Here is a 14328-nt window from a genome sequence, read left to right on the forward strand (position 1 = left end):
TGGAATAAACGGGTCTTTTTCCGAGTGGCAGGCAGTGACTAGTGGGGTACCGCAGGGCTCAGTCCTTGGACCCCAGCTATTCACAATATATATTAATGATCTAGACAAGGGAACTAGATGTAATATCTCCAAATTTGCAGACGACACAAAGCTGGGTGGGCGTGTGTGCTGTGAGGAGGATGCCGAGAAACTCCAGGATGATTTGGACAGGTTAGGTGATTGGGCAGAAGCATAGCAGATGCAATATAACGTGGATAAATGTGAGGTTATCCACTTTGGTGGCAAAAACAGGAAGGCAGATTATTATCTGAATGGCAATAGATTGGGAGAAGGGGGAAGTGCAACGAGACCTGGGTGTCCTTGTGCACCAGTCACTGAAGGTAAGCATGCAGATGCAGCAGGCGTTTAAGAAGGCAAATGGTATTTTGGCCTTCGTAGCGAGAGGGTTCGAGTACAGGAACAAGGATGTCTTGCTGCAGTTGTACAGGGCCTTGGTGAGACCACATATTGAGTATTGTGTGCAGTTTTGGTCGCCTTATCTGAGGAAGGATGTTCTTGCCATGGAAGGAGTTCAGCGAAGATTCACCAGGCTGATAGCTGGGATGGCAGGAATGATGTATGAGGAGAGATTGGGTCGATTGGGCTTGTACTCGCTGGAGTTTAGAAGAATGAGAGGGGATCTCATTGAAACTTATAAAATCCTGACAGGAATGGACAGACTAGATGCAGGAAGGATGTTCCCGATGGTCGGGGAGTCAAGAAGCAGGGGTCACAGTCTAAGGATAAAGGGTATGCCATTTAGGACAGAGATGAGGAGGAATTTCTTCACCCAGAGAGTGGTGAACCTGTGGAATTCTCTACCACAGAAGGCAGTTGAGGCCAATTCACAGAATCACAGAAACCCCACAGTGCAGATAGAGGCCATTTCGGCCCATCGAGCCTGCACCGACACATATCCCACCCGATCCCCGTAACCCCTACACCAACACATATCCCACCCTATCCCCATAACCCCACGTATTTAATCCCCCTAACACTAAGGGTCAATTTATCATAGCCAATCAACCTAACCTGCACATCTTTGGACTGTGGGAGGAAACCGGAGCACCCGGAGTAAACCCACGCAAACACGGGGAGAATGTGCAAACTCCACACAGACAGTCGCCCGAGGCCGGATTCGAACCCGGGTCCCTGGCGCTGTGAGGCAACAGTGCTAACCACTATGCCACCGTGCTGCCCATTAAATATATTCAAGAAGGAGTTGGATATATTTCTTAAAGCTAAAGGGATCAAGGGATATGGGGAGAAGGCAGGGACTGGGTACTGAATTTGGATGATCAGCCATGATCGCATTGAATGGTGGAGCAGGCTCAAGGGGCCGAATGGCCTACTCCTGCTCCTATCTTCTATGTTTCTATGTCTCTAAAAGACTTTAACCAATAAACTTAGAAAGCCAAAATTGCTGAGTTTGGGAGCGTGCTAGACTGAAGGTCTAAAGGTCCCTGGTTCGATCCTGAGTTTCATCAGCCAATTCTCTCCCTCTCTGGGCAAAAATTCTCCGAGTTATTTATGCTGCAATTTTGTGTTCAAAATTACGAAGGGTTTTGATGGACTAGATGGAGAGAAACTGTTTCCACTGGCAGGAAGGTCGATAAGCAGAGGACACAGATTTAAGATAAAGCAAAAGAACCGGGGGGAGGCTGGGGGGGGGGGCAAGTGGAGGGGGAGATGAGAATTATTTTATGCAGTGAGTTGTTATGATATGGAATGCACTGCCTGAAAGGGTGGTGGAATTCAATAGTAACTTTCAAAAGGGGATTGGATATATACTTGAAAATTATACATGTGCAGTGCTATGGGGAAAGAGCAGGGGAGTGGCACTAATATAGCTCTTTCAAAGAGCCAGTACAGGCACAATGGGCCAAATGGCCTCCTTCTGTGCTGTATGTTTGCCTTTACTGCAAGGGGGTTGGAGTATAAGAGTAAGGATATCTTTTTCTGCAATTATTCTGGTTGACTCTTAACTGCCCTCTGAACTGGCCTCACAAGCCACTCAGTTGTATTCAAGAAGCCCACCACCACCTTCTCGAGGGCAATTAGGGATGGGCAATAAATGCTGGCCTTACCGGCGATGCCCACATCCCCTGAATGAATTTAAAAAAAAATAGACCTAGATGGTCAAAGATACAGGTGCTGTTTATCTCAAAGCACACAGCACTGTTGCAAAAAGCACTTTGGGGAATTAACAGATGACTCAGAAATATCCAAAGATGCAGAAACTGCAAGGGAACGTCAATGGTGGGGCGATGGGAGGAGGATGCACAAGAGAACAGAGTCAGAGGAACAGAGAGCTCAGGAGAGGGTGGAGGCTGCAGTGGTGGAGAAGGCTCCAGAGACAGGGAGCGGCGAGGCCATGAAAGGATTTACACACGAGGATGAGGGTTTTAAATTGGCTCAGGTTTGACTGTGATGTCTCCCTGTAAAAATTTTTTAAAATATGGATTACAGCACATATCTACATTATTATTAAGTATATAGAATAATCATTGCACTTCCACACAAATGCACTGTAAGAAAATGTTCAAGAAGGTGACAAAAAAGTAATTGGTAAACTCATGCAAGAATTGAAGGCCACATATTATCATCTGAAATTAATAAAATCATAAGCATTAGGAGTCTTAGGGGGGAAAATTAGGTGTCGCCCATTTTGGGGCGCTATCGGCCTGGCGCAAAGTTTAGCGCCCGGCGCTAATTATCACCTCCAACTGCAAAATTCGCCTCCATCACCCCATGAGGTGATTTGAGCGCTAATTCAGGCGCTACACATCTCTCTTAAGGCGCAAACGTCAGGGAGCGAGGCACTACCTCAGAACGCTACCGACGCTCAGGCGATGTCAGTTACCATGGAAGTCAGACAGACTGGCGCTGTCCTGTTCTTAGAGGGGCCATCTTGCTGGCCAGCCACACCCTGCTCAAGCGGGCAGAATTAGAGGAGCACAGATATCTTGGGCGGGGGGCGTAGGTTGTGGTGCTGAAGGAGATTACAGAGATAGGAAGGGACGAGGCCTTGGAGGGATTTGAAAACAAGGATGAGAATTTTGAGATCGACGCACTACTTAACCGGGAGCCAATGTAGGCCAGCGAGCACAGGGGGGATGGGAGAACGGGACTTGGTGCAAGTTAGGACATGGGCAGCCAAGTTTTGGATGACCTCAAGTTTACGTAGGGTGGAATGTGGGAGACCAGCCAGGAGTGCATTGGAATAATCAAGTCTCGAGGTAACAAAGGCATGGATGAGGGTTTCAGCAGCGGATGAGCTAAGGCAAGGGCGGAAACGGGCAATGTTACGGAGGTGGAAGTAGGCGGTAGGTGTGTTAAAAACTTTATAAAATGGGTAGACCAAAATGGGAATACATTCCAGCAGCCATAGCTCTAATGGGGTGAAATTGTAGTGTGCGATAACAAACATATTAACACGTTTATATGGCTTGCCTTGCCTGCTATTTTAGCCAAGGCAATTGAACTATAAAGTGTTGGCACCTTTATTAAATTAGCAAAGGAGTTTCATACGAACGCATTCATTAATATCGCATAGTGCGATTTCTCTCCATAAGGGTTAAAGCTGCAAGTTATGAGCAGAGAATGACAGAACTGAATTTGGTTTTATGGCGGAAAAAAAAGAGATGAATTCAGGATTAGGTCTTCAAAATACTGAAAGTCGTGGATAATGGACATGGATTCATGCTCAACTTAAACTGTGATCACACAACTATAGGGCATGAGAACAAAATTTACAAAGTCTCAAGTGGAATCAGAAGAAATACTTTTACACTGATGGAGTAGCAGACGTGTGGAAGTGAGAGCAGTTGGTGATACTGACTGCTGAAAAAAAATAACAGCTGGATAAATCTCTGTTCGAGAGCGAGATTCGGTGATTGCTGAACTTGAGTGGGATCAGAGAAGCTACCGCACTGTCTCTTTTAAGGTTTCAATACCGGTCTTAGCGTGAGGGTCCTCAAAACAATCACAAAAGTTGTGGAAAAACAACCCATTCCAAAAGAACCTGCGTGCAGTTAACAGGAACTGACAGGAAATGAGAATATAGTGTACATGTGCAGGCAGATGCTGGGAGAAAAGGCCAGGTTTGACAGTAAGTGCGTCACATTGTCAGAACCCAAATCTCTCACAGAACGGGGTCTTTGAGGGGAAATAAGCTGGTAATTTTGTGGCAGTAGCAGTAAAAGAAATGACAATAATTAGACTCGGTCAGATTCCATAACATTCATTACTTTATTAAACTGACACAATGTTTTACATTACAATGGAAAATAAATACAAATTACTTTGAGTTTCCTGTGGTCAAATTATGCTGCATTGATAAATTGGACAAATTAAATCACATTGTCTTAGAAGGCCTCATTTACCATACACCTACAAAATATATGAATCCACATGTTTTTGAAGAAATATAGTAAATATCACCAAATGTCACCTAATCTCATTAAGGAATTATCTGCTTTAATCAAACTGACTAATAATGGGCAATTATGGCCTTTTTGAAAAATAAATTAGCTTCTTTGGTAATGATCATACACTACTTGAATATATTCCATTAAAATATAAGCTAAGTGGGTGTTTATTATACATAAAATATGCTACACATCCAACTAAGGGATCAGGGTGAAACCAGAATAGCAACACTGCATTTTAAATGAACAATAACAGTGGTACAAAAATATATTTGTTCCCATCTATCTTTGTGCCATTGGACTATGTGCATTAGGTTCTTCCAGTATTCTTGACTCATGCCAATAAATCTCATCTTTTGCACCTTTCAATTTCATATGCAAACCAAAACCTGTGCTTTCTGCATGAGGGATACTATACACTGAATCTAACATACGCACCAAGTCCAGCGACCAGACTTCATAAACTGCCATCCATTCCATCGTGAACGCTGCAGAAAAACCCAAACACCTTAAAGTCTGGGGAGACTCAGCAATGAATGGCCCAATAACTCAATCGCCAAGGAATCAGGCATTGGAATATCGCGATTGTTTTAACCTCACCAGTTCTCAATGAGTGAGTTTTGCCAATTTGCTTGACGGCAGTGTATGGAATGTCAGGAGGAGGAGGAATTGCCCCACTAAGCAAAGTGGCTGTTGCAAAAATGTACTCAAACTCATGCCGTCCTCTTGCTGATAGAACTAAGTTATTGTTGGACCGTTACCTAGACAATGGCTGAAAGGCTTGGTTGATTTGTAACCAGTCACACCAGTTGTTGTTTTAGCAGTCCCACCTTTGTCTGTTATTTAACAGGTTACCTCACCAGTTTTGAAGATGTTGCCCGCAAGAATGATAAAGCTTTGACATTTACTAAATTTTTTTAATTGTCTTTTGACTTATGACCATTTTATTCCCCCTTTTAAATAGCTGTAACCACCGGTATATAATCGATTGTTCGTGTCTCTTGAGGGGGCATAATGGGGACGATTTTAGGCAGATGGTGGACCAGACCATCGCACCGTCCGCGGGAGGCCGGATCGATTTAGTTGATCATTAAAACAGAATCAGTGAGCTGCCTGTGCTGAAGGAGCGATCGCTGAAAGGCAGCTCATCAATGGGGGAGGCGAGAAATCTGGCAGCTCCTCTGTGGAGCTGAGCTGGCGGAATTTAGTTGGGGAGGAGCAGGCGAGGCGCTCCTCCTGGCTCCACAGAAATCATCACCAGGTACTTACCTGCGGCGTTTCCGGAGTGACCCACAGTGGTCCCTTCAAGGACCATTGGTTAGGCCGCTGAACGCACCAATGCATGGTCCTTTTTAATGTCATAGGACCTCGATTTGCACATTTTAAAGATGGAGGTGGCCCAGATGTTGACAGGAATTAACTGTGCTGTGAAAAATGGGGATAAGAATCAGTCTCCATATGTGTTCTTTTATTAACTATATATAGCACATACACACTCACCGTGTTCACATCTGATTTACATTTACAAACACTGGCACATACAAGATTTTTGCAGCTCTTTTTGTGAATTTTATTTTTAGCTAAATGGCAAAATCGTTTAAAAAAAATTGAATAGAACTACTTTTTTGTTAATCTCCCTCAATAATTAACATAAATTTCCATAATGCACACAAGTGTTGCAACAGCAGTCAGATTATGTGATAAATGGATGGCGATTCAAAACTATCATTGTCCTGTGGAAGTGACTGTGGAAATGGCAGTGCAGTCAAAGATTCCAATCCCTTCACTGGGTTAGCTATAGAAGCTGACAGTGTCATGGAAACAGACATTTCAGCAGGGAAGGAGGCCATTTAGCCCCTTGTGTTTGCGCCAACTCCACGCTGAAGTTATCAGCCGGGGTCTTCTGATTCTGCCCTCTTCCGCCTGTCATTTTTCAGCCATGAAAACAAATGGGTGGAAAATGATGGGCTGGCATATGCAGAAGCGGCAAAGCCTACTCTAATCCTATTTCCCCATTCTTTCCCCATACCCAGTAATATGTTCCTTCTTTAAGTGTTTATCCAGTGCTGTATTCCTCACTTTGTTGCTAATTTTGCACTGTGCTGAACAGTACTGTCTCTAGATAACTTCAGCACTGGGTACGTACGTCCTCACCAAGTTTAATTATAATGCTCTGTTTAGGTAGCTGAATTTTTTTAAACTTTGTTTTTGAGTTATGCATTTAGGATTTATTGGACCACCTAATAAGTGCCACAGCTTTATTAACTATGGACACACTTCCACAGACTCACTAAAGAGGCATAGGAGCATCACTGACCAGGTTGTTGGATGCTTTAGTCTCAGAACCTAAATGAGAGAGATAATTAATCTCTTCCTCGCAGTTAAAACATTAACCACGCATTAAATAAATACATCAAAGGGTGTGGAATATCAGCAGTATTCCTATGGGCTTTCAGCATGATTTTCACTGAAAAGCACACAGGACTCCAACTCAGCTAATACAGGTGTGATTCAAGTTTGTGCTGTAAGGGCGTCCATGAAAATATTTCATCAAAGCAGAAAATATATCTTGTGAGAACAACTCATCATCTATGGAAAGTACAATCAATCAATATTTTCACCCTTAGAAACTAGCAGCAAAACACAAATGGCCATCAGCGGATCTTCCATTGGGCGATATCACCAAAATAATTTGTATCTAAGATGTTAATGCATTCTAAATACAAAATAATTATAGGGTAAATTCACTGGTGCTGTGCTCCCAGTGAGGGGAATGTGGGTTGGAGCCCAATCTCCGACTTCTGCTCCCTTCAGGCACAGCTCCCCACTGGGAGCATGGTATCAGGGAATTTACCCTTACATTTTGATTTTATTTAATTTTTCTGATCTTTGAACTATTATACACGTCTCAAAAAACATACTGCCCTCAGAGGACCTTGCTTTGTAGAAGACTTTTTTTTTTCCAGAACACTGGCTGAACACTCTGGGATGGCAAGCAAATGGGTCACAGACTTCTGAGCAATTCCTTAAAGTGATGCTGCTTCATACTTGGTTCATAGGGCAAGCCAACTACTTGAGGCTGAGCAAAGCAGAGGAAATACCAATAGCTTTCCCCCACCGTCCACCCATCCTTTAGTTGTTGACGTATCCTCCCTAATGGCTCAGTTGAGAATTGGCAAAAACTCGTACAGAGGGAGGTTGCACATTTAGAGGTCAGTAAGCTGGGGTTCAAACTGATGGCCTCAGCAGTATAGTGTTTGAAAGTTAATTTGCTGCGACGCAGGTTTTTACAAAAATAAATTAATGAGCCGTGAGCTAAATGTTGGAAGAGCAAAACAAAACAATTAATTAAATGGGTAGATGTCTCACTAGGGATTGAGGAGATCAGGAATCTGTGTCCACCCATGAACTTCACTGTATTTCAATTGCTGGTAACTGCAGTCTGGTTTTTAAACCCTTCAAGATATGAGTTGTTCTCCACCTTCCTCTCCCCGCCAAAAAAAAAACTCTGGGCCTCTCCAAGTCAGATGGCTCAGTAGCTCGAGCCTTAAAATGCTTCGTCGGGAATTCACTCGGATTTCTCCAGATTGGCCGGATTAACTTCAGTGGAATGGGGTTATGGCGCTTGATCAGCGGAGCCCCCAAGGAAATTCCTGCCGCTTATCTCCTGACCATGTCAGAGGTTCAAATCTCAAGGCTATCTTTCACTCAGATCCACCCATCTCAGATAGGTGAGGCTGGTCTGTTCTCAACTGGTCCACCAGATGGAGCATTGCACAGATTTGTACCTACTTAGAAAATCAGCTATAACCATAATCACAACGTTGTTGTTCTAAGATGATGCCAGATAGGTAAACGATTTTCAATGTTCTACGGATGAATATATACACTCTATATGGAGACCAGATTGTAGTTACAGCATTATTTTCAGTACATGATCTTTGTCAATAAAAGCATCAATCTATACAACTTATAAATATAAAATATAAACATCCCCATTTATATTTTCAGAAATGGCACTCTTGTTTTGTTTTCTTAGTAAGAAAGTAGTGAAAGGCACCACCAAGTAAATGAAAACAGTAAAGAGCATGTATCAGTCATTTACATGGTGACATCACTGTTTCTTATTTACAAGTTTTAAGGCTGGTGTTTTCATGTGCAAAGATTCAGGAATATATATGCTAAAATGCTGTCTTAAAAGATGTCGGATCTCTTTCGATTTAAAGCTGCCACATCCCTTATCCCCCACTCCCACCCACCTTTCCCCCCCAGCTCCACACTGAAAACAACAAAACTTTAAAAAATTCAAGTTTTGTATGTCTTGTCAATGACTTTCTTTGGCAGATAATTCTTTTTTTGTTTCAACCCCTCGGTCAGTCCAAGTACACAGAAATGTGGTCATTTGTAACCTAAGAATCTTAATATATACATGTTTATATATAGACATATCTATCTATATATCTATATATAAACGTATATGCACATTTTAAAAAGGGACACCTCAGCTTTAAATGGTTAGTGCTCAGCATTACACGTAGCCTAATAAATAGTGCATCAACAAAGTACGAACCTTACAAGCAGACTTTCAATCAGCACCACTGAAAGATTTTAGACAGCACGTGTAAAGGGAATTGGCTAGTTAAGCGACACAGAAAAACATTTACTTTTGACACTGGAACCGTTGGGAAATCTTCTCGTCTTAAATCATATCATCAGTGACAACATGTTTTACTGGTCGTCCTCCTTTAAAAATGCCCAGATCAAATTATTAACTACATCTGGTTGGTCCTGTTGTAGCCAGTGGCTGGCCTCAGGCACAATATTCAGTCTGAATCGATTCCTGACATAGGGCTTTGTGAGCTCGGCCATTCCGAATTCCAGAAATTCTTCTTTTTCTCCCCACAGTAGCAGGGTGGGTGACATCACCTCATTCTGATTCAGGGGAAGGCTACTGTAAAACAAAAGTGGTCATTGTTTGAGAGCGAACAGCTACAAAGTTTAAACTCGAGCTGCACAAGAATTTGGCCTTCTATTTTTAACCTATCTAAAAGTCAAGAATGAAGAATGGGCCGGTTCCTTTTTTGTTCTGTTACATTTTTTCCTGTTTATTTTCCTTGTCGAATTCAGATTGCGGGGAGCGGTGTGGGTGTGTGATTCTGCCATCAGGACTAGAGATGCGGTCTTAGCCAGTGTAGAGACATCGCACTCTCAAATACAGAAGCAGTAAATGTAAAAGCTGTGGATCTACGATTCTGCCATTAGGATGAGAGAGCTGGTTTCAGTCATGTAAAAATGGGAGCCAGTACATGGATGTCATTGTTCCATGATCTGATCTACAGATGTGCTAAATATAAACACGTCTTAAGAGGTTTTACGTGCTAGAGCTACTGACTAAAGGCAGCTGTGTACCCAGCATTTCAAGGCCTTATACTATGTATATTTTATGGGTCTGAAATGAGAGCACTTTTAAGGGTACATATATCAAAATCTCACTAAGTGAAACGTTATGTTGTTGTAGCATGCCATTGAGCATGATAAGTGGAACGTTGTTCTTGCATAACTAAGGTGGCCCAGCATCTGTTTGGAATTTGTTTACTCATACCTCCATTAGCTTCATCATCTCAATCACCAAGGAGATGTGATATTGTGCTGAAGACAATAACAATGCAAGCCAGTGACTCAGTGGGTGGTACACTCGCCTCTGGGGGGAGGGGGGAGGGGAGGGGGGGACGGGAGAGGAGGGAGTGGAAGCCCTCCTGCTCCACAGGCAGAGCTAGGGAGGGGGAAATCAGTCATGGTTCTAAGCCCTGATTGCTTGCCAGCAACCCTTGCTGGAAGTTCATGTGTGCAGATGTCGGAAAGCTGAATCCCCACCATCAATATCTTGGGGAATCACCATTGACCAGAAACTTAACTGGACCAGCCACATAAATACAAGAGCAGGTCAGAGGCTGGGTATTCTGCGGTGAGTGTCCCCAAAGCCTTTCCACCATCTACAAGGCACAAGTAAGGAGTGTGATAGAATACTCTCCACTTGCCTGGATGAGTGCAGCTCCAACAACACTCAAGAAGCTCAACACGATCCAAGACAAAGCAGCCCACATGATTGGCACCCCATCCACCAACTTAAACATTCACTCCCTCCACCGTGGCTGCCTGTGTACCATCTACAAAATGCACTGCAGCAACTCGCCAAGGCTTCTTTGGCAGCACTTCCCAAACCCGTGACCTCTGCCACCTAGAAGGACAAGGGCAGCAGGCACATGGGAACACCACCTCCAAGTCACACACCATCCTGACTTGGAAGTATATCGCTGTTCCTTCATCGTCGCTGGGTCAAAATCCTGGAACTCCCTCCCTATTAGCACTGTGGGAGTACCTTCACCACACGGACTGCAGCGGTTCAAGAAGGCGGCTCACCACCACCTTCTCAAGGGCAACTAGGGATGGGCAATAAATGCTGGCCGTGCCAGCGACGCCCACATCCCAGGAACGAATAAAAAAAAGAACCAAGTTCAGCAGCATGCCGTATTGGTTCATTGACACGCTGCACCATTAGGGATTCTCGTATCACACATCTTTTTGAAAGGGGCCTGAATACACAGTGGGCTAAGCACACTAGCCTTCCAGTTGCGAGAGATGGGATGAAATGAAAGTCTCCTTTTCTCTGCCAGCCTCCAGGATCTTCCATGAAGAGAGTTAGGCAGTTTCAGCCTGTTCTCAGTGAGCATCGTCCCAGAGCACCAAAACTGCCCACAATTCATCATACACTGGCCCTCTCACTTAGAGAAGCTGGTGCGGGAAATTAAAATGTTGACGCCAGCACTAATGATCTTCCATTTTCATTTAAATAGAAATAATACCAGAGTGAAAGTTAGCTTACAATAAAGACCAGAAATGTGAATTTATTGCATGCTATTACTTTGAGGTGCAATGTCTAGTTCAATAAAATTGGGTTACTAAGCTGCAAATGAAAAAGAAATTGCATCTTAATAATCTCTCCATGATAACAAAGATGAACAAAGTTTTTTTTAAATTTAATTTATGTTTTTGCTTAATTTTGTAGTTGGGATAGGACTATGTTCTGGCACTGGCCAGATGGACCGCAATGGTTACCCCAGTTCTGTACATTCCTATGTTCTTTTGCGGTTTGGGTTAATTTGGGGCAGATTTGAGGGAGCTTTACTCTGCATTTGGCCATACGGCATCTGACTTATGAACAGACATGTGAACATAGAAAGAGAACAGGAAAAGGCCAGAAGGTCCATCAAGCATGCCCCATTCAGATATGGTACGATCACACACATAATTTACCCATCCTTTAACTTCATAATCTCCTAGGAGAGGAAAAAAAAATCCTGCAGCCAATTTAGGGAAAAACTCAGAAAATCTTCTCTAACCCCCTAAGGCAATCACACCAGAGTCCATTACTCATCATCAACCCAGCTAACTTGAAGTTCTTGATGCTGAAACTGAGAATGCACTGGTTGCTAAACATACATTTATGCAAATTGGAAAAAAGTTCATCACCACAGAGTGATAGAATGCAATAAAATCAAATTTCTGGTCTTTACTGTAAGCTAACTTTCACCCTAGTGTCATTCTATTTAAATAAAAATGAAAATTCACTGGTGCAAAGCCTACACTTGTATGAAGACAGTGTTCTGGCCAATATTTATCCTTCAACCAACATCACTAAAACAGATAATCTGGTCATTTATCTCATTGCTGTTTGTGGGACCTTGCTGTGCGCAAATAGCCAGCCGCGTTTCCTACATTACAGCAGTGACTACTCTTCAAAAAGTACTTCATTGGCTGTAAAGCGCTTTAGGAAGTCCTGAGATCATAAAAGGCGCTATATAAATGCAAGTCTTTCTTCTACTAACATTGTCCATTTGGCTGTGTCTCAGCAAAGTGTCACTCCTAAATGTCTTGTGGGTTGGAATCGTGTTGTGTGATATCATTAACAACCATGTTAGGGCATTAACCTGTTTACCTTAAATTGGGTAATGGCTTCATTAGAATAGTGTACTGAGGAATTTCTAAAGTGTCCATTTCCAATATGATACTGTGCGATTTCAAGCGGAGTCTAAACATGCACTCACAGACCACACCTTGAGTATTGTGTGCAGTTGAGACCACACCTTGAGTATTGTGTGCAGTTTTGGTCGCCTTATCTGAGGAAGGATGTTCTTGCCATGGAGGGAGTGCAGCAAAGATTCATCAGACTGATACCTCGGATGGCAGGAATGACGTATGAGGAAAGATTGGGTCGATTGGGCTTATACTCGCTGGAGTTTAGAAAAATGAGAGGGGATCTCATTGAAACTTATAAAATTCTAACAGGACTGGACAGACTAGATGCAGGAAGGATGTTCCCGATGGCGGGGGATTCCAGAACCAGGGGTCACAGTCTAAAGATAAGGGGTAAACCATTTAGGACAGAGATGAGGAGGAATTTCTTCACCCAGAGAATGGTAAACCTGTGGAATTCTCTACCACAGAAGGCAGTTGAGGCCAATTCATTAAATATATTCAAGAAGGAGTTAGATATATTTCTTAAGGCTAAAGGGATCAAGGGATATGGGGAGAAGGCAGGGACAGGGTACTGAATTTGGATGATCAGCCATGATCTCATTGAATGGCGGAGCAGGCTCGAGGGGCCGAATGGCCTACTCCTGCTCCTATCTTCTATATTTCTATCTCCAGCGGACTGCAGTGCTTCCTTGGTAACTTGATACCATCTGATTTTTTTTAATTACCATATGCTGTTACAGTACAGCAATTTCTTAAATCACACTTATTTTCTCAATATGTTCAACTGGCAATATTACATTTCACTTATCATCAGAATTAATATTTTCTTACCACTAAACACATGCCCTTGAAACAGAGGAGAATTGAAACCCACAAATGTTTATTATTAGGCAATTAGAATTTGTCAGAGGGGTTTTGATCAAAGACCAAAGACAGAAGATTGACATCAGCCCAAACAAATGCAAAAGCTTAAACAAATGATATAATCACTACATCTTGGCCAAGGCAATTGTTACTTTGCATGTGCCAGCTATTCATAATTTATTAGTTCCAGAGCTTAACAGTCTAGCTCCTACATTATTCAAGTAGAATAACTTATGTCGGGTGCATAGTTTATTAAAAACCATAAACAGAAACTTGTTGAAAATATGTAGAATTTGTTAGTTCCTCAAGCTTTTTAAAAAAAATATGAAGGCAATCATTATGCAGTGTATTACTTAGATTCTTTCTTGCACTAATATATGCAGCTCCTTCACTCTCACCCTGCAACACAAACATATTCATACCATAATAGGAATAAATGTATTTTAAAACATTGACATTATTAAGAGTTACAGCTGGAGTGAAAATTATTCATGTTTAAGCAAGTAGCTTGGTGGTCTTGTGTATACCAACACTACTCTGTTCTCAAAGGGATTGGTTGAAGCTTATGTTATTGTTGTAAAGAGAGGCATAGTACAGAGCACAGTCGTGTAGTGGTTATCGCACTGCATAAACAATCCAAAGATCATGAGTTCCAATCCCACCGATAATTCAATAAATCTGATTATTTACGGACTGGCAAAAATTCAAAAATGATCATGAAAACTGTAGATTGCCGGAGAAACCCAAGGGATTTACTAATTTCCTACAGGGAAGGGAACCTGCCACCCCTACCTTGATTGGCCTACACATGACTCAAGTCTCACAGAACATGGTTGACACTTAAACCCACTCAGTTGTAACAACAATTGCTATGCTGGACTGCAATGGTTGAAGAAGGCAGCCCACCACTTTCTCAAGCCAATTAGGGGCAGCTAATAAACATTGCCTTGCCAGCATT

The 14328-nt window shown here is 42.6% G+C and overlaps 1 protein-coding gene across 1 annotated transcript in view; it reads right to left on the minus strand.

Annotated features, from left to right (window-relative positions):
- Positions 1-4266: 4266 nt before the first annotated feature.
- The window catches only part of ephx4 (epoxide hydrolase 4), a 48377-nt gene continuing 38315 nt past the window's right edge, over positions 4267-14328 (minus strand). Inside the window, exon 7 of the mRNA XM_085983347.1 lies at positions 4267-9420. Coding sequence (XP_085839473.1) covers positions 9198-9420 — 223 coding nt within the window. The 3' untranslated portion in view covers positions 4267-9197. The remainder of the gene's footprint in view (positions 9421-14328) is intronic.

This window comes from Somniosus microcephalus, chromosome 3 (genome assembly GCF_052327205.1).
Source record: "Somniosus microcephalus isolate GS21.2 chromosome 3, FLI_Smic_1.0, whole genome shotgun sequence".
Lineage (NCBI taxonomy): Eukaryota > Metazoa > Chordata > Chondrichthyes > Squaliformes > Somniosidae > Somniosus > Somniosus microcephalus.